The sequence below is a fragment of the Battus philenor genome, unplaced genomic scaffold (genome assembly GCF_028537555.1).
Source record: "Battus philenor isolate CCGP_79_NKW_IND1 unplaced genomic scaffold, ilBatPhil1.0.hap1 SCAF_5, whole genome shotgun sequence".
In the NCBI taxonomy this organism is placed as follows: Eukaryota; Metazoa; Arthropoda; class Insecta; order Lepidoptera; family Papilionidae; genus Battus; species Battus philenor.
This window is the reverse complement of record NW_027181715.1, coordinates 2,661,652-2,683,513: the sequence shown is the minus strand read 5'-3', so window position 1 is coordinate 2,683,513 and position 21,862 is coordinate 2,661,652. Positions and strand designations below refer to the sequence as shown.

General features: G+C 33.3%; 1 protein-coding gene across 3 annotated transcripts in view; it reads right to left on the bottom strand.

Moving 5' to 3' along the window:
- Nucleotides 1–21,862, bottom strand: part of LOC137929502 (uncharacterized) — a 146,536-nt gene that overhangs the window by 10,320 nt on the left and 114,354 nt on the right. For all 3 annotated transcript variants that reach the window (XM_068772483.1, XM_068772482.1, XM_068772481.1), the window contains one exon: nt 13,497–13,564. In XM_068772483.1, the coding sequence (XP_068628584.1) occupies nt 13,497–13,510 (14 nt within the window). In that variant the 5' untranslated portion in view covers nt 13,511–13,564. The remainder of the gene's footprint in view (nt 1–13,496; nt 13,565–21,862) is intronic.

Genomic DNA, 21,862 nt, shown 5'->3' with positions numbered 1-21,862 from the left:
ATTAACGTAACCTTTCATAGTGATCTTTTTTTACACGTTTATTATAAATAGGTGTAAAATCTTTATAACATTTTGTTGACGGGTGAATGTATAGCTATTCTTCATACTTCCAGCTGCTGGAAGCAAGACATAGGCCTCTCCCAAAAGTAGCCTCGATGACCAGATCTCTAGCAACTTCCCATGACTTTAAATAGGTCGTCAGTCGAACTAGAAGAGCCTATTCGCGCCGCCTGTACTGGCTCATGGTCACCAGAGGAGGAACCATTAGGCCCCAACGACCATCGGTTGCACGAACGGTATGTCCCGCCTTCTGCCATTTCAGACAACTTCGCTAGTATACGAAGACCTAAAATGTAGGTAGACCAAAACTAATTCAATGTGACTCCATGTAAACAGAAACAAGGTAAACTTTCTGCTTATTAGTGGCAGAGATGGATTATGATTAACGTTCAACACTTTTATTGATGGTTATGTAAATATTACGAACTTATTCCGTAACAACTACTAATACGTTTTGATATAAAGGTTCATAATATAACATGAAGCATTTGCATTTGCATCTACACGGCTAATGAATAAAGAGCATGCTGCTATAAATTTCGAATCTGTGACGTTTTCTTAAAAAACTGAAAATACTTCTGTTATATACCTAATAAGTTATTAAATTTCAAGTCCTATTGTTACTTTTATTAATTTATTAGGGCTTTTGTCTGGATGCCGAAACAAATGGTTTTATACAAATATAAATCATTGTTGTGTATAAACTAATCATTGCTAAAATAAAACTATTCATTGCTCCCACATTAAATACCTTTATAACATAGATAGTAAATTAAAGCAGCAAACATATTTCTGTGTCTAATTATTAATTTTTAAGATAACATATTTATCTCAATATATATGTGTATATCTATAAAATCTAAATACTTAATTTATTCTTCCAAATAATTTTCCCTTCAAAGTAATCCAGTCCTCGAAACATTCGGAATAATGCTTTTCGGAATAGCTTGAAGAATAGACCTTCGTGTCAAAACAGCGTATATTAGCCTTTGCTGTATAGCTTGAAGTTGCATGGAGCCAAACCAGGTGAATACGGTGGCTGTGGAACGATAAGAGTCGAGTTTTTGTCGCTTTTTTTTTTCAAAAAAAATTATGCGATTTTGGCAATAATTGAGACCTGACGTGTTTAAGACAAAAAGTATTCCTTTGGCTGAGCCAGATGATATTATAACTCTTGACAAACAGATGCCTAGCAAATGTTATAGACAGTCAGAAAAAAATACCTGTTTTCCTAATGCCCGGGAGTTTTTAATAACAATTTCACCTTACTTTTTGATACTAGAGTACATTGAGAATTTTATACAATGAAAATAATAACTGAAACAAATAATGTAAGTGTATTAATTTCTCTTTATATTCGTGATTTGTACGTACATATATGTATATTATGAATTAATCAAGTTTATTAAAATAAACGTAAGAGAAAAAACTATAATCAGTTTTAATAATTTTACTGTCTGGGTCAAATAGGACTATGAGGTTTACGGTGCCTTTTTCCAGATAGATTTATTACCTCCAAACAGCCGGTAGAGAGCGCATTGGACAACAGGTAGGAAGGCTTTGGGTAATGCCTACTTGAATGTATCTGAGTTTATATTATATTTTACATGACATAAATCTTTAAAGGATTGAATCTATATGCTAATTTGCTGTCTAATGTCAAATTTTGAGTAATACATTATACACCTTATCCAAAGATAAATATTTTCAGTAATAATAGATAACGTAGTGATTATATACTAAACAAACATCTGAAATATTAAAAAAATTATTATTGTTTACTATATGTCCCTACAGACTGTACTGCTTAAAGTTGTATTTCAGAGCGATAATTTAAACAGGGTAATTGGATATAGGTGTAAAATTTTTACACCAGTAACCAATCATCTTGTATTGTCGTCGAATCAAATAAGATTGTTTAATGTAGTTTAATTAAAAGTATACTTAAAAAAAACGTAAAGAAAACGTTGACTATTTTCAGATGGGCTTACGACGTCAGAAGTCAGAAGTGGTGAAAGAGGAAACCAGAGAACGATAGAGAGGAAGGCTTTAGAATATGCCTATGTTCAGGAATGTTTGCACTACTCTCTTTTCAGCCGATAGACGCCTACTGCAAAGCAAAAGCCTGCCCAAAAGATATCTGTGCAGGAATATATTATAATCGATATGCATGGCAAGCGTGTTGATGATCGTAGTGTGGTATTATGGTACGTCGAAGACGCTTGCGAGCAGTGGTAATCCCATGTAATTAATGAATAAAGTGTGAATCATATAAGATTACATCCAGGGCATCGAACCTATGATTGCCAGTCCCAGTTCTCTACCGCTGGGCTACCAGAGCTCACGTTTATTTATAGATTTATTTATAAGTATTTATGTAATGGATAAACACATTCGATCGCATGTAGGCTGTATTAAGTAATTCAATGATGCAAAATGAAACAATAATAGCTTCGGTCGGTGTCCGAGCACTTGCGGGCGAGCTGGCGCCAGAGCACGCGCCGCTCTTGCATCACCAGCGACGGTGACCATTTGCGACTTTAAACTTTTTTTTTTACATTGATCTTCCGATATTCGTCGAATAACGTTAACTTAATAAAAACGTTGAATCTTTTGAAATTTCAAATGATTGTAAAATATAACATTTTTTTAAAAATTTCATTTACTATGTAAATTCTGCTGGAATATTAATATACATAAAGTCGTTATGAAAAAAAAACAAAAAACGATACAATAAACAAAATTATCAAAATAATATATTGTGTATAGTACTAGGTATACTCGTTCATTGGTTGCCGTTATGAGTCTAGTTAACAATCTGATTATCTAAAAAATAAAAAAGCAGTTTTCATACATGAATATAAGCTGATAAATAAATATATATATATATATATATATATATATATATATATATATATGTGTGTATATATATGTATATATATATATATATATACATATAATATATTTATACATACACACACACACACACATGTGATCGTTATTGTAAATTTTTCTATAGGCGCTATTTTTTACAAACGGGTCCCCAATAATATTAAAAAAGCTCCTACGGCAATATATAGAAAAAACATGTCAAAATGAATGTAAATGAGAATGTAAAATCGAGAATGATGTGTTCGCCTCCTAAACATTTCTATTTCATATCATATTATGAAATTTTTATAAACATTTATTAAATATGTATTAAATTAATATTGGTTTCCTGTTTTTACCAGATCCGTGGCATTTATTATCCGAACAGTTGATAGAGTCATCTTGAATAAATAATTTTAAACTTTAATTTCAAGTTCACGTTCTGGAAGTTCCGACATTTTTATCTTTTCACAGTAATCTATACCCTATTGTTTAACAAACGCTTTGTTATCCATAGCGTTGTGTTTTCATCTACTTTTAACCGTCGAGGTGTTTAAATATACAAATCGTATTAAAATTTCTTTGATATATTTCTTAAATAATTTGAATTCGGTTTTATCATTGTCCTTAATACTTTATAGATATACTAAACACACGTTCATAGCCATTAATATGTAAATATAACAAAAAAAGGGCCAATGTCATTGTTATCATTGTCAACCTATTAATTGAATGACAACATTAAAACTAAGTTTACGATAATTCAAAATAGGTAGTGTTTTTATATAGGTGTAAGTTTCATTAGTCGTAAAAAATGTTTAACCCTTAAAAGCCTGATTTACGAAAGTGATTTTTTTTAATATTACTGTGTTTGCTTGAGGGACTATATGAAGGGAAAAATGTATTTTTTTTTAATTTCATTGAAAAGAATATTATACAACAGTAAAATTCGTACAGCCAACCTATAAAAAAACTAATAGTAATGTGAATTTTCGGTTTAAAAGTTTGGTATCAAAATTGAAACTCTAGGCTATTAAGGGTTAAATTTTTTACACCTATTTATAATTACTATATATAAAGTTATCGCTCTGCTATATGCTACATTAATTTATTTATCTTTCCATTAGAACGACAGGGCAATACCTTCTGGCAGTACAGTCTGCGGGAACAAATGGTATATAATAACTAATAATTGAAAGTATTAGTCCGAATCGGACTTAGTAAACTGACCATATGGTCATGGTCGCGGGAATTCGCTGGATATGTGCAGCGCATAACAGGTCATATTAGCGATCTTTTACGGAGATGCATACTCTTATAGTCGGATTCTAGTTGTTGACATGATCATAATGATGTATTCTATATTTAAAACACTTTTTATTACTGATTTTTACAGTCATGTATAATAAGTACAATGTTTATTATTTTTGAAATCACTGGTCTTTGGATAAGGTGTTTCATACATTATTTTCAGCAAATTAGCTATATATTCAACACTTTAAAGCACTTAAATCTATAACCGCTTAGTATGTATATCTATTACAACTAGATTTTATACGAAATTATAATACTCTATGTATTGCGTTGTAACCACGATTAAAGTCCGTAACAAATCAATCATTAACAATTTTAAAGATATATTTTTAGTAACATATAGTCACCCTACAATGTCTTTACCCGGTAGCGCCGGTGCGTATCAGGCCGGCATTCCACACCGACTCGAGTGCAGCGAAAGTGATATCAATTGCAGCCGCACAATGACTGAACTTTACGTAACGATTATTAATTTGACTTCACGTGCGTGAGTTGCAATTAACAAATTAATTTTAGTAGAGGAAGTAAACTCAACCAACGGAACGTTTTACGCTCAACATGTACAATATAAAAAACTTGTAATATCATGGTAAATAATATAAAATATAATCCATATCATATATTCAAAATTGGGAAAATGAAATGGCACTTTTGTGCGTATCACTGCGTTTACTTCTGGTACGAAATAAAGTGTTTCTAAATCTACACCATTGCCTTATTGGAATTTACAGAATCTTCAGACATAATGAGGAAAAAGACGCATACCCTCAAGTGTTGTTCATGTAACTCAGTGGTGGACATTCACGAAAACATCGGATTGGTACATTACATCACATGTCATATTATCGGATTGAAAGTCCGTGAAGTTCCTAGACCGCTAAAGCAGGCGCTTCGAAGAATAACCAGGCACAAGTGTAACTTACATGGATTCAGCATTTAGGAAGGGTACACGTGATCGATTACAATTGCCTGGTTCACATTACGACCATCTCTAAAAAATGTAGAAAACTCCAAGAACACTCCTATCTAGAATGACTATTATATCTAGACACTTCCTGTGCAGCTTCTTAACCGTTTTATCATCCGTCTAACCGAGTATTCGGATCCAAGTTAACTCTCTTAAAATGGATGAACTACAAATAAATTTGTTGATATTATACTTCTGCTGAAGTTACTACAACTAAGGGACTAAGACTTGCGTATACAATCTTATATAATATACACTTTATGCATTAATTACATAGGATTGCCATTCCGTCACGAACAAATTTCTAGAGGATGGGCAGCTGCGTTCTTTGCATGTCATAATACCACACTATGATCGCCAACCCGTCTGATAAGCGTCAATCCCTCCTTAGATTTCTTTGGAAGAAATTTATGCCTTGCATTAGGCAAGCTGTTAGGTTACCTACGTGAACAGAATATGAAGTAGCTCCTAAATGGAGACCTCAGCTGCCGTATACCCTTGTTTCGAGCTGTTACTTGAGTCGCGATAACCATTTTCATTCGAGAGGATCGAAGAGGTCGAACCTCGGCTCGGTTAATATTCTCTAATGGATTAGAAATTGGCAAGAATACTTAAGTGATAGAATTGAAAATTCTGTAATCCTTTTAACAAAAATCGATTTTATTATCGCTCTCTAGCGGAAAGAGAATTCAGTTTTATACAGGCATAAATTATTCGATAGTCGACGATATTAGCCACGACTGCACCGCTACTTCCTCAATATGATGAAAATACAAATACTGTAAATTTCATTAATTTGAATACACATTCGAGCTACAATGTATTACTACTTCTTTTATATTTTGGGGGAGGCATATGCCTTGAAGTGGTCTATGAGCTGATAGAAATACCGTAGTTACCTGTTGAAATTTAGAGATGATAGGAATAACTTAAGAGAAGGTTAGCGTTGAAATAAGCGACGAGGAAATTTTGCCGTTCTTACAATTAATAGGAAAAAAACTTGCAAGATCAAACCATGCCCTGATTTATTTTATACAAAAAAAGATGTAGATATTTCTCAAATATCTTCGAAATACGCAGTTAGTATATTGAAATGTATTTGTAACCTACAGTTTTGATTAACTTCGATTTTTGCGAAGTAATTAAATATATATATAGGCAGACGCAAGACAATAAATTCGTAATTGCTTAATTAAAAATATTGATGGAATCCATTAACTTCGAAGCATCGTTGTTCGGCTTCCAGTTGGGCTTTATTACGTAAATTGAGTTTGCATCTCGTCGCGTTGGTACGCAGCTCTCGTGTACTGTCCGCCTCCGTGGTCTTGTGACGCGTAGGTTTGTATAAATTGCAGCGAGCTCAACCATTACACGATTTTTTATTAGTCGATTCATCCCATAACCATATATACAAATAAGTTTCGTTTTATTGAAATGTATGATATAAATTACTGTAAGTTTAACGATGTTATAAAGTTGTATAAATGATGCTATTTAACAATAACGGTAATATTAAAATATTTACAGTATTATGTGGAATTTTATTCCGATTACAAAGTTTCTCGGCGTCGATATGTTGTATTATGTTTATTGTAATTTTCTAAGTTTACATAAAAAACTACTAGATGTAAGAATCGGTACTTTTTAGAATGATAAAGAGTCTAAAGCAGTGTTTTCCACCGTGACGCCTATGCCCCGCAAGAGGGCAATTTGATTATTAAGGGGGACAATTCGAAAGTGGACTCGACGACGACCATAACTATATCATTGGTCCGTTTTATCAGTCCGTCCTTAATTTTTGTCTTTTCATTTATTTTAAATTTTACGTTTTTATTTATATGGCGATGGTGTCTTCGCTGATCCCATCCTGCAATCGAGACTGATATTCTACACTCCAACGCGCCTAATATCGGACAGCCAGTGATCAGGTCCGCCACGGGCTGGTCGATCGCAGGATACCGCAGAAGACGAGACCTCAGGAGCAGATAAGAAAACAGTATAATCCTTTCGTTGTTTCCGCAATGGAGTGGTAACAACTGACGGATTTTATCACAAGATTAAAAAGGGGTACTTTATTTATTCTTGTTTGTATCACATTGACCTCTACTAGCATTCTTATTTTGAAGTACACGAATGATAATTGAGATTCAGTGATCTGTACGTATATCTTCTATATAACACTGAACATTCAATTAAAACAATAAAACCTGGATAATACAATTAAGATAATTGTTAATGCCATAGAGCGGAGAAAAAAATTACAACCAGCCTTGATGCGGTCACGGTATTTAGTAACTTAATTAAGTTAATACCATTAAATTATTACATCTATAACTCTATACAAGCGCATAAACGGCACCAGATCTAGATGAGAAATTTTACATTAATGTATTTGTAATTTTAGATTTTTTTCGGTATAATTCTAGGTTTAAGGTATAATTTAGGTAGTGTCAAATTTAGTAAGTTCTAACTATAATTTTAAAAGGTCTTGGAGGTGCCTTTCGAGTGATGGAAGGGGATTTCTAGTAGTTTAAAAAAACTCTGACCATTTCTCCCAACAATGTAAAAAAATAGTGTATACGTATGCTAAAGTGGAAACTTTTGTTTATGGTTAGGAGGTATCGATTGCATTAGCGAAGCACGTTTTGTTATTGCAATTTATGAATGTTAGGTAGGCACTCAATGCAGGAAGCGTGCTCCAGTAAACAGAGATAAATGGCGATAACGTAGATGGCCTGGATTTACGTGACGACACTAAGCAAGAGCTATGGCATTGTACAGGGAAAACGTGATAGTTTTTAATTTTAAAACCGTAACATAATATTTTTCAGACTGGTTTGATATTAATAACACAAACATCGCAAACAGATGTTTCTGAAATGTAAATATATGAATATATGTTTTTTTTCGAGAGTAAGCTACTATCATATATTATTATATCTCTCTTTGGGTTGTGAAATAAATAAATAAAAATATTCGAACATAGATTGGGTAGGTTTCCTCACAAACTAGAGACTATAAAGTCGATCTACTCTTGCACTTTGGGATACTAGGTTTCCTGTTCGCGAAATACACAACCTAAATTAAACGAAGATTCGGTCATACGATGTTTCCAAACCAAAATTGGTTATTTGACGAAATCATTTCATGAATTTAAACGGTAAGGTAGAGAAAGACGAAAATTCTTTACAAATTTAAGCGAAACAATATTCAAAACATTTATTGATTATAGAACTTACAATAGTTAGTTAATATAGAATAGGTCTCTAGTGAATATTTTTATTTACGCGATGGTAAGAAATAGATTTGAATGTTGAACTCTCCATGGGGGATACGACCACGTGACGGCAAACGCGCCGTGGGTAAGTCCCATACTGACAACCGACTTAGTCAAGATCGCAGGAAGTCGCCGGAAGTCGCTGCATGTGGGCAGTGCAAGACCAGTTACTGTTATGTAAAGGATTGCCACTGCTCAAAAACAATTTTACACAAAACGAGCTGCAGCGTACTCTCCGGATCAAAAACACTACGATCGCCAACACGACTGCCTCGCGTGGTAATTATGGTAAATCCCCTTCATATTTTTTGGGCGGCCTATGCTTTGCAGTGAGCATCGATCGGGCGACATGACATGAAAAAAATAAAAAATAAAAGAGGTCTAATACAATCACATACAACTTGAGTCACAGTGGTCAACGTGTACACCGGAACCATAATTTTACATAACTTCACCGTTGACCCGTATCAAAGATAAGTATCAATAGACAATCGTCTATTCAAGCGGAATGATAAACAAGGTCTTATGAAACTGTTTTCAATACGCATAACAGAACTACTTTTGTTACTTTCTTTTTGTTTATCCTTTTAAATGAGTATTCTCGTTTATAAAGTACTTAATAGCACAGACTAATTGTGGATTTATAATATTATAGAAATTAGTTGAACAAAAGTTCAAAACTTTTTTTACTCTTTTAAATGAAAATTTTTTTTGATGAAGTATTTAACACTCAAAAATACAGACTATGGATTTAAAACATTAGAGAAATTTATTTAAACAAACGCAAAACTTTCTTAATTAATTATGAACATACTATATTTTTCTTTCCCCCAGTTTGTGTGGGACAGGGATGTTACAATTACGGATAATAAGTTTTTCAGATATATTTTTATTGACATTTGTTCAACATGTTATTAACTGTCCTTTTGTATTGCCAGAAGATTGTTATATATTTGTGCACGAATTAAGTTATCACTAATTTATTGATAAAATGTGATATACATTCATGATGTGATCAATTAAAAACTTACTTTATTTCAAAATAATGTTTTCAGCAAATTTCTACGTTTTAAACCTTATCCTCCATAGGAATTTTCAACAAAGTATCAGGAAACTTAGACAAAAATATGGAAGAAACCGATAAAGTCATTCTCAAGTTACGGAGTGATATAGTATGCAATTAGTATATGGTACACTATATACAAGAATCTATGGTTTCAGAAATAATCAATAACGGTACAATAGCCCAGAGAGGCGGTTTAAAAAATTAAGAGTATTACATATTAAAATTAATTATTGTCTACATTCTGTCATTGTATTGTATGTTACTTATTTCAGAGTAAACGTTTTATTCAGAATAATTGAAAATAGATGTAAAGCTTAAAAGCTTTTTTCTAACAGATTAGATATTCATATAGATTCACCCTTTTAAAGTTTTTACATGCATAAGCGATCGACATTTGTTTGATGTCCATTTTTAGATACTCTTTTCTTGGTAAAGAGAACAGACTAAATACACTTATCGAATCTTAACTTAAAATAACTTTCTTCGAAATCCGTCTTATATACACTTATACACTGTAGAACATGTTTGAAACTAGGAACAAACTGGGTTGCGTTTCCTAGTTTCTAGATAAACACGACGTACTGGCTTCATTTGAGAGTTTACAACTGTAGTAATAGTTTTATTTAGACTACTCCTTTGCTTTGCCGTCGAAACAACTTAATAAAGAGTGATGAGTATTTAAATAATATATAAAAAAAATTATTGCACAATCATTTAAAAATATTACACAAAAGTGTATTATAAAACCGTATATAGTTGACACAAACGATTACCTTATTAACTTTAGAGAAAGGTATGGATGTATGAACATATATGATCCAAAATCATGACTGTTGGGTATTTCGTCCAAATATATTTGAGGCGACCTATTTATCAGGTCATCGGACTACCTTGGATACAGGCAGCGTCTTGGAATAATATTTCCTACGGTTGAAATGATGATGGTGATGACAAAGCCGATCCGATACCATTCTTTCAGGTCAAGCTAAAGACTCCTCTTATAGTATATGACCAGTCTACGCGACGCCTAACTCAACCACCGCCTAGCTGAACGACCCAGTGCCATACGAGTTCCGTGGTGCGTTAGCATGCCTTCGAACTAAAGTAATTTAAAGATGTTCATTATTTTCCATACATGACAACTTGAACGACATATTCAAATAGAAGCTTAGAGCGTTCCTCCACCACGGTATCGATTATATGTAAAAAGATTTAGCAAGAATTATAAACAAAAAACTGTACTTCTGAACACAGTGACCTTATGGATAAACCATTTTGCTCTTATAAAAGAGGTATTGTAATACAAAAATGCGTTACCGTAAGCGATCACGACCAAATTGGGCATGACGCAACGTTGAATATTTTTCATATGCCATTCCGGTCCGAGCTATTGTCACCGTGTCAAGGCCGTAGACGAGTTCACCGTTGCTCTCGACTCTGATTATACTTTAAAACTGCAATGCAATGGTGAACTAAGTGTTGTGTTGTTTTTTAAATATAAATAATGAAAGGTGATGTAGCCTTCACCGATAAAAGTAATAGTCAATGGTATAATAATAAAATATAATGAGCGAAGACCGTAAATTTTTAATCCCATTTAGATAATGATTAAATATAATCTTCATAGCAATCGAAATGCAATTTATTGGTTAACTAAGATAGGAGAAACGTATAAAATCAATTAATTTATCAATATACGTCGGAGGGAATAAATTATTTGAACAGTTTCATAACTATGGTAATTTATGGCGTTGGAACCTAGAATAGTGTGTAACAGGTTTGAATCTCGGTAAAAAATTGTAAAACACATATAAAAACACAGAACCCATGTGGTTCATTATAACCCAGGCCTTTGATCTTTGACGAAGCTCGTATATCAGTATATCAAACATTACAAGGCTAACAATAAATTACAATGAGCCATTATTTATCATACATTATGTAACAAGATGGTCTGTTTACTTTGTGGGCAGAGGTCATTCGCTGCGCTTGCCTATCCGAAATCTCCACTTCAGAACCTCAAGGCCACAGCAGATATCTGTTCCGAACTAAGTGGCTTACCTACTGCCAATTAAGCTTGCCATTTCGCTGAACTATGTCGGTTAATTTCGTTCGTCCACGGATTCTTCTGTCTCTCGAAGAATATTTCCGAGTAAAGCCCTCTTCACGAACCGTTGAGCATCTTATCAATGAGGCTCAGTGTGAGACGACGTTTCTGTTATTGACAATATATAAAGAATACGACTTCAAATGTCTTGGCAAAAACGTACTTCGAACATTAATTCTGAAATGCTTTTCTTTTTTTTATTTTCGTGAGCAAGGTTGTTATGAAGAGAAATAATTTATAAACTGCAGGGAAAATATTAAAAACAACACTTTTTTTTCCCTACTCGGTGAATATTAGACGTCAATAAAAATCAAAAATATCGTATACAAAGAATATATAACCATACTATTATTGAAGACCAATAGTGTGGTAGAAAACTGCTAAAATTCTTTTTTTACTAAACGTTAATCAAATGGTTTTAATAGTGACAGCCTAGCGTTAGAGGACAGTGACTTGCGATAGTAAGTCGCCAGTTCGATTCCAGAGATGCAATCTCATGTATTATACAATTTCCATTCTGTACATTAATTATATTATTACTACGTCTGTAAATGAATCAAATTAAGAACAGCGGTGGCGTAGCGGTCGAGAACTGAGATTTGCGATTGTAGGGCGTGAGTTCGTTTCCTGGTAGACGATCTTAAATAATTGACACTTTGTTCATTAATTATAAAGAATTGCCACTACTTACAAACAAGTTTCAATAGGATAAGGCAGTAACGTCCTCTGCGTACCATAATACTATATTGCGATCGGCATTCCCTCTACCAAGTGTAGCAATAATGGTATATTCCCTTTACATCTTTGGGGCTGGCCTATGCGTTTATAAAACAGTTAAAACGACGAAGTAATGTTTATTATTAAGTTAATAGTGTACTAATATGTATGTAATAGTGTGTATTTATTTATGTATTAAACTACGACTCATTATTTAGGACAGTACGAAATCTGTCGGGAGGTTAGTTTAACATTTTAATTTGATCTTATGGTATGTTGTGCATGTTGTTATTTTAGCCTTGTATTATTTAAATATTTAACGAAGTTCAATGAGTTAAAGTAGCAAACACAATACTTACGAAGTATCTAAACGCACAGATCGTATATATGAAACGCTAATTTTTAATACATGTTAAATTAATAGAATTTATTTTTTGTTGTATTGTAATGTATAATGAAAATGCAATTGTCTTCAGTGCATTGAGGTATTAGCCCAGTGGTCATATATTTAGCTCATGGGTGCACTTTTCATATTCATATCCCTTTTCATGATAATGTATTTGTAGAGATACATCAGAATTAAGAAAATTAAATACAAAGAATTAATTAAAAATAGTGGACGCAAAGTAATCATTTGTATGTGAATGTTTAGGTAATTTCTTAATTTTCGAACGCTTGTTCAGTTCTTTCTATTGACATCCTTGGGTCTTAAAAGTTAAGTGGTATGAATATTAATATAATATTAAAAAAAAATCTGCCAAGTTAAGGGATATACTAACATTATCGTCTCAAAGTTATATTACAGTGAACTTTATAACAGTTTATAGTTTCGTTGAAAATCTGTATATGATATTCAAGTAATAACGCTAAAATAAAAATGCATTTTAGTGGAGAAAATCGTATTGGTCTTTCTTAATCAATTCACAAGAATGTTAACCTTTATCAATATCTCAGTCCGAGACAGTTGACAAGCCACTCTAGTGGTAACAGGTAATTGATAATGATTTAATATATCTCTTTAATGATAATATTTAATTTTTACCATTTAAATGTCAGTATATAAAATGTTAATTAAAATTAATTAATATCATTCAAATGTCAAAGTTGACAATCTTACCTTTCCGAATCCATTGTGAAGTTATTTTATCGGGAATCCAGTTTTTTCGCGATCTATATTACAGCAATCTGTAACAAATTAATGACATTTGAATAAAATACTTCATATTCACTTTTATATTATATGTTTTGAATACAGTTGGTTATAGATTTAAAAGCTTTAAAGAGTTGAATTCAACAACAAATGTACGGTATGCCCTATTCAAAATTAAACGTCTACAAAACAATAAATAACGTAATGAAATGTAAGAAAAAGCGTTTTCAAAATTTGGATCATAATATATTAAAATAAATTATTTTACACTGTCCCTGCAGTCGGAAGCCAGAAGTTATGAGAATTAAAAAAAAATTAATGTGACATTCAGAGTGATCACTTTATACTGCGTAATTACTAATAACTGTAAAAGCCTTAAAGCTTAGCTGTCAAATGTATAATCAACCACTCTGTATATTATATATTTTCATAAATTAAAATGTGCAGTGGAATTTAGTAAGTATTAAACTAGGAATATTTCGCAACTCTCGATCCCATTTTTACAAGTTTATATTTAAATAAATCCACATTAACTTAAGTTATAATTTCTTTCGAAGACCTTATAAATATGCATAGTTGTACTGCGAAATAGATTTACTCTAAGGGCCATTATAAGTTCAGCGCACAGAGTGGAGGCAGTAATAGGTGCAACAGAAGCAATTTTCTAAACTGCTGCAATTCTGTACAAAATGACTCGCTTCCGACGTGAAAAGCGAATATGGTCGCCGGGGTCACGGCTGTCAAGTCAAGAGGTCGCGCTGCGAAACAAAAGATTTGTACGTATAAATATATTATATATCCGTACCGACGACTTTCAGTTTTGTACATTCCTTCGCGCATAAGATCATCTGCTAAAGTTTTTCCTTTCTAATACCTGCCTTAGCAACCTTTCACATTTTTTTTAATTTTCAAAAGCTTAGATTTACTAATGACAACGGATAAACAAACACAATAATGTATTTATGAAATAGGAAATCATCACATTAATAATATAATAATATAAAAAGGTTAAATTTATTTAAAAAGTATTCTACAATTAACGAATTAGTTTTTAAATTTAATAACAGTGTTAGACATTGAAAAAAGGTAACATATACTTCATTGATATTTCAGCTGCAATACGTCCATTACAAAGATGTCTCCATAAATTTCTATTACGAGTAGTACCGGAAGAAAGCTGCTTGTATCCAACGTCTACCCACAACTTTAACAAAGTTCTCTATTTACCGTCTAGTTAGACTTCTAAGTTGCGCTTACTGGATTAAACAATATACAAATACTTTGAAAGATATTCTGTTTTATGAACATTTAGAACTGGTAGTCCAGCGAATGACAGAGACTTGAGATCATAACTCAAGAGTTCGGTTCTCGAGATACAATCTGATATATTTCACATTTTGTACATTACAGCCCACAAACAAGTTTCCTCTGCATACTATAATACTAAACTGAGATCCTTCTATATATATCTTTAGGAGAGGCTTATACCTTGCAGTAGGCGTCTACAGGTTGAAACAACAATGACGACGATACCGAACATTGTATAATTACAATAATTTATACCATATGATTCAACGAACAGTTTATCAGATTTTTTTAATATTGGGTTAATGAATTTTTCTCTACTGAGAGGTGCATCGGATGTATCTTAGTGTTTAGAAACAAACAAAGTAGTAATACTTCTAAAAATTTTAATTAGTTTTAAGTCATCACTTAACAACAATGAAGTAATTTTAAGTTTTACGCTCCAAATAGAAATGAGTAGTTCTAACTTATACGGGTTAATTAAAAGTTTGCACAAATATTATATTAGTTTTGTATCTCCGGAAAACTAATCAAAACTATAAAAGTTTATATGTGATAAACAATTTATAACAATACATTTAACTTTAGAGAATATAGAATGGGATAACAGATACAGCTTTCAAGTTTATTGCTTTCGGGGTGACTAAGAAATTAATGCTGAATCCTTGAACCATAAAAAATTGGTTCCTTGCCAAACTCGAAACGTTCTGAATGTCAAAGAACAAACAACAAAGAACAAGTAATGTCCTAGTGATTAGTCATCCGAATCTGTCGAGCTAATGTAACATTAAATGAATATAAATATCGTGTAAAATGGAACACCCGCCTTTGATCAATACAACAATGATAAATGTTTACCAATCTGTAAAGTCGCCGTACACCAATTTCGCCCCTATTCGGATAACACGTCGACGTAAAATCGCGCAAATAATTCTTGATTTGATTTATTCTGAGAAAAACAAACTATGGGAACTGAGCCAGTTTCTCATACAAAAGTCAAGTGATAGCTTAGAAGAAAACAAAGACAAATATGTGAAAATATATAGCAGACACATATAATCTGACAGGTTTGTGCTATATTTTCCTGTAGGCAAAATTTGTTTTTATGTTGACGATTCAAATTTTACATTGTATGTTATTTTATATTATATAGCTAGTGGAATTCAAGTCGATCACACTTATATTTTAATTAAATTAATATTAGGTTACGATACAAACATAAGTTATTAAGACATATATGTGTCAAATTATGAAACACATTTATTAATTTTATATGTACTATATAACATACAAACTGTCTACTTTGGGCATAGATATACATTAAATTTCTAACAATCGTATATTACGCAAGAATACAAATAAAGATGACGTGAGCTGTGGTAGCCCAGCGGTTAAGGATTGACACTTATGATCTTAGGTCGTAAGTTCGATTCCCGTGATACATTTTATATAATTTACAACCTGTGCATTAATTATATATGATTGCAACTGCTCGCAAGCAAGTTTTCAGAGGATGGGCAGCAGCGTACTCTGTATTCTATAATAACACACCGCGATCGCCTGCAAAGCTTGGCGATTGTGGTATATAAGAAAAAGACCGATATTTAGCCACTTCCGCACATGTAGTGGTAGTCGTGCAGCAAAGTGCACCGCCCGCCAGACCGTTGATAAATGCGTATGCGGCAAACAATGCGAATTACACAACTACAACCGTTAAATCACTCAACACGTGTTTCACTCCTCCACAGGGCATCTTCAGGAGTTATGTTACACCGATTAGTGCCAAACATAATCTCTGCGTTTGGCACTAATCGGTGCGGTTGTGTGATTGAATATTGGTCTTTTTCTTACCTAGGATGGACTTCCGCAATGTAACGCCTGATTCCTTTAAAGATTGTGGTATATCCTTCCATATCATTCTTTGGAAGAGGCCTATAACTTGCAGTGGGCATCAATGGACTGAAATGAAGGCAAATAAATATATATTTGATGACTTTATATGTAATCATAACTGTAAAAAAATATTATAAATAAATAATCAAGTTTATGTTATTTTTATTTGAGTTATGGACATCATCTTAAAATGTAAACATGTATACAATACGTACACGTTTCATTGTTATATGTAGTTTATATTCATTTATACATTAAAATTTTGTGACGTATAAAATTTTAGATATTTAATGGATTCAGGCGTTACATTGCGGAAGTCCATCCTAAATAAGAGAGGACCAATATCTAGCCACCTCCGCACATGCAGTGGTTGTCGTGCATGAAAGTGCACCGCCCGCCAGCCCGCTCGCAAATGCGCATGCGACAGACAATGCAAACTACACAACCGCCACCGTAAATTCACTCAACACGTGTTTCACCCCTCCACGGGGCATCTTCAGGAGTTGTTACACAGATTAGGGACTCGGTGTTTAGCACTAATTTGCGAGCGGGCTGGCGGGCGGTGCACTTTCATGCACGACAACCACTGCATGTGCGGAGGTGGCTAGATATTGGTCCTCTCTTATTTAAAATTTTAGACTCGAAACAAACTTTGAATAAAGGCCTAAGCCCTAAGCTCTAAACATAGAGGGAACTCGTAAAATGTAAGAATCGTAAAACCCGGCCGCCCTAAAAGTTAAAGGCGAGAGAACCTCTGTTTACTACTGTATCTTAGGAATAGGATTATGGGAAAAACAGGACATTCTTTAACCTATTGCTGTTACATATGTAATACATTCCTATTTCATTGATTTCTTAAGATAGCTTTAATGAAATGACGAGGTTCCAACGTCAACAACCATTAATTCAAAGCCACGACACATGACCACTAAGTCAGAACCAACCAACGACATCAACGGCTGCGATGTCTCTATTCTTCTCTTAACCTCCAAACATGTACAACACATTCTGGTATACGAGATCGAGTCCCTCGCGATATTTAGGACCTTTCAGTGTCTGGGCGCTGCTAAAGTATCACACAGTCTGCATTGTTTGCATTAAAACATTTTCGATAAATTTAAGTCGAAAAAAAAAGTACGCGCGAAATGTCGAAGGAAAGAAAATATAGAAAAATAAAAAGCTATCGACACACGATTTTTGGTTGCCGTTGGACACACGCAAGCTTTATATATATATATATATATATATATATATATATATATATATATATATATAAGTGTAATCACAAAGGTTTTGCTTTTATTACGTGATATCAATAATTGTACATCATGATCGTTATTTCAATCAAAAAAGGCCGCCGTCTGCTCGAAATAGTCCTCCACCATAGATTTCCAATAGGACCGGTTTGAAGTGGCGTGCATCAAGCATCTTTTGACGACATTGACCAGGTCATCTCACACTGCACTTGCCAGTCCGTGGTCACCACTTCAGAACCTTAAAACTCCAGCAGCGATTAGAAAAACTGCCAATCCGCTGTCCTATATGTTACTTTTGTTCATCTAGGCCAATTTAAAATAATTGACTCCTAAGCTTTCTCGCTAACTCGATCACATACCTACAATAATCATTAAACAGGAACATATTTAAATATAACAGTAAAGCGTCACAAAGTAAACCCGTCAAGAAGACCTGACCGCGATAAAAATAGGATACGTCGGTTTGAATATGTATCCTAGGCACGAAAGCAGGATTTATACCGTTACTGACCTTTATTTGTTCATTATTTTAACAAACCCATAGTGGTACCGTTAGCTGATGGTATATTAGCTCTCCATAGACACTGAATCGATTTTACGCGTTGGTGTAAGTGAAATTATTATAAAAATTAAAATAATTTTATATTCATCTATAAACCATTAAAAATTCTAAATGAAAACTTACTTATAAAGTTAAGATTACATTTACAGATCTAGATTTTAACTCTTTACAGCTCTCACGAGACACGGTATGCGTTTTATTTATGTTATACAACTTGCAACTTTTACATAGTTTAACATTTTTTTTTATAAGGGTAGACTGTATCTTGACTAATATTCTACTTAATGTTAGAACTGTAGACAGTGATTTTAATTCGTATATAAAACCAACTACTTAGAATTACTTGTGTAAATGCGTTAAAAATGATTACGTATATAAAATGATAAAATAATAAAGAGTATTTAGGAGCTATTTTAGATGTAGACAGCACATCTAGCTATGTACATAATCAGTACACTATTATTGACACACCGTACGCCTAATACTTTTGCATTTGCTACAGAATATTTAGTTATAGAGTAACGCAGGTAGTGGAATTACTAAGCAAGATAAGGTGTTATAAGATAAAGAGCAGAGGTTTAATATAGTGCTACTGAACAGATATCGCGCCTAAGGAATACGATGCAAGGTGGGAATCGAGAAAATAAGAGATTAATATCTGAAATGTTTTTGTCGGGCCGCCTAATTAACCATCGAGCAGCCAGCTTATATATGTTTATATTTCGAGATAGCCAAGCAAAACCACAATGTAATTTCTACTCTCTTCTTTCTTCTTAGCAAAGAATAAAGTATCTATTTATGGTAGACAACTAAAATACATTGAAAGAACTTATAGAAAATTATGATTTTTGTATCATCGCATACTTGTATACGTATGGTTACCAACTCTCCGAGTAGAAAGCAAAGATGAAGCGCGCAAATTCTGAAGTTATCTATTTACTCTGACTCTATAGAAATCTGGCCTATAATTCTCGGGATATAATGAAACAGATTGTTCCATACTCGAGATGTAGAAACGCTGAATCGAACCTCTAGGCATGCCTCGAAGAAAGCTCCACATTGTAAAGGTGGTACTGGACCGACTATCTACTAGCCCCTTATACAGAAACGATGATGGTGGGATTAGGTCGTCTATATTCGCATCGCATATCCCAAAATAAATACTGTAAAAAATTAGTAGAGTCGATACTCGTCGGCAGTGTTCAAGGCTGAGAACTTTCTCAAAAATCAACTCATTACCACCTATAAATCTAACAGCACGCCTTTTGCTGGGAGCTGTGCTTGATACAGAATAAGCAACTGTCCCTGTGTGATGTCCCGCCGGATCTTACACAAGCTTTTCACCAGCTTTTTCAGGGTTGGTTGTTAGATGTATTAGGAGTTATAACAATGTGTTACTAAGGGAAATCTAGTAGTCCGGAATAATTGGCTGAACTGGATGCAAGCGTTTTATCGCGCTACGTGCCAATTTAAAAAATCAATACAAAAATGATTAAAGGTGCCGAATTCGAACTTAACATATAAAAAAAATAATGTGATTTACGATAGAAGATCATGGAATCGATTTTTGAGAGACTTCACGTTGTGCATTATATAATCTCGCTCCTGCTTACCAGCACTGTCGGAAGACATCATAAATAACCTTCATATTCTAACGTCTCTTTCAAAGAGGAGGCTTGGTTTCGCCACAGGGATTAAAGCTAATACAAAAACATTACTTTTAAAACCAATATCCCGTCAATTTTTAAAATGGTTTAATCAATTTTTATTATAATGACCAAAAAACGGGGTGGTACATCAAGTGACATTTCTCAATCCAAAGGGCTGCATAGATACAGTTTGTATTTTTATTCCGAAAGGAAGGTAAGGTTTAAGAAAGTGTAAGTAAAATATGTGTTCAATTTTCACTTAATAAACCCTATCATAATAATTTCAATTATAAAATATACATGACTAATTACAATTATTTATATAGACATCATTATAGAGAGCTACCCACATTTAAAATGATTCAAACAAAATGTTAAGCGGTTGAAATCGCCATCCGCTTATGACTTATTTGATATCGGTAAGCGTCAAGCTGACCGGCCGTATCGGGTGTCAGTCACGGCTCCGCTTCCCGGAGCGAGCGCGGAAGTGGGCCTTTGATGGGATGCAGTTAATAGGGTTCGGCACGATGCGTTAGTGCCGACGGAATATCGCGCCGTGAGCTCTACCCAGTTGTTATTTAACATTTCACCGGCGGTATTATCTATAATATTCCTATAGAAACAGTCATTATGTACTAGATGCAGACTTAGTACTCTCTGAAGCGGATTGCTTGTCGCAATCCAATATATATATTTATAATAATATATTATATTTATGTGAGGTCTCAATAACTAACAACGATTTCTTACAAAAAGTAACTTTTCTATTTCTATTTTGATACATATCAAATGTTTGTCAGATAGAAAGTGGTGTATTGACGTGACGCGACAAGAAAAGTGTTGTTTTTACTATTTTCCTAGAACACATAAGACCTCTCTCCGTAAGAACCTTCTTCGTGCCTAAGCGATAATACAAAAAACAGTTGTTAAATTTTGTGTTTAGAAACAGATTAAGCGATTCATTAATTAAAAATATAAAATTTTTATCTCTAGACTATAATCGCAAGGAATTTGGCGCGTTTGACAGTTCGCTTGCTAAAAGTATGTATGATCTTTAAAGTCGTTCACTAACTGTATCTACTGACCGTATTTATCGAATTAATTTTAAAGCTACATCAATTCATAAAGTATTCATCATAAATTTGAAATACATTTATGTTTCTATTGGAATGCGACAGGTCAGACTTCTGGCAGTGAGTCTGTCTGAACAGGTTGTTAATAATAAAAATATTCCTTTATGATTTTAACAGAAATACACAACTTTATTGAGTTTGTCCGCTAAAACTGCAAATTCTTCAACATTTTTAATACTGTAATAATTTCCAAAAGCTGTTATGATAATTAATAATAAAAACGTATATGTGGCGATATCCATAAAATCTGTTTTAAAATTAACGTCTTAAATGCACAACATCGCTTAAACGAGGTTAAATCTGATCTTTTAAAAATAGAATAAACTGCAAATGTAATCGCAGGTTGTTGTTTAACACCATTACAACTTTTATACGTTTTAATGACCATATAAAAAATTCCTAAAGAAGATGGCGCAACTGTCGCTGTGCTGAGCTAACGGCCTGACCGTCGGGTAGTCGTAAAATTTAATCACTCGATGTATTGCGCAATGTTTGTAAACAATAATCGTATGTTGAGACTAACGCGCGTGGGTTA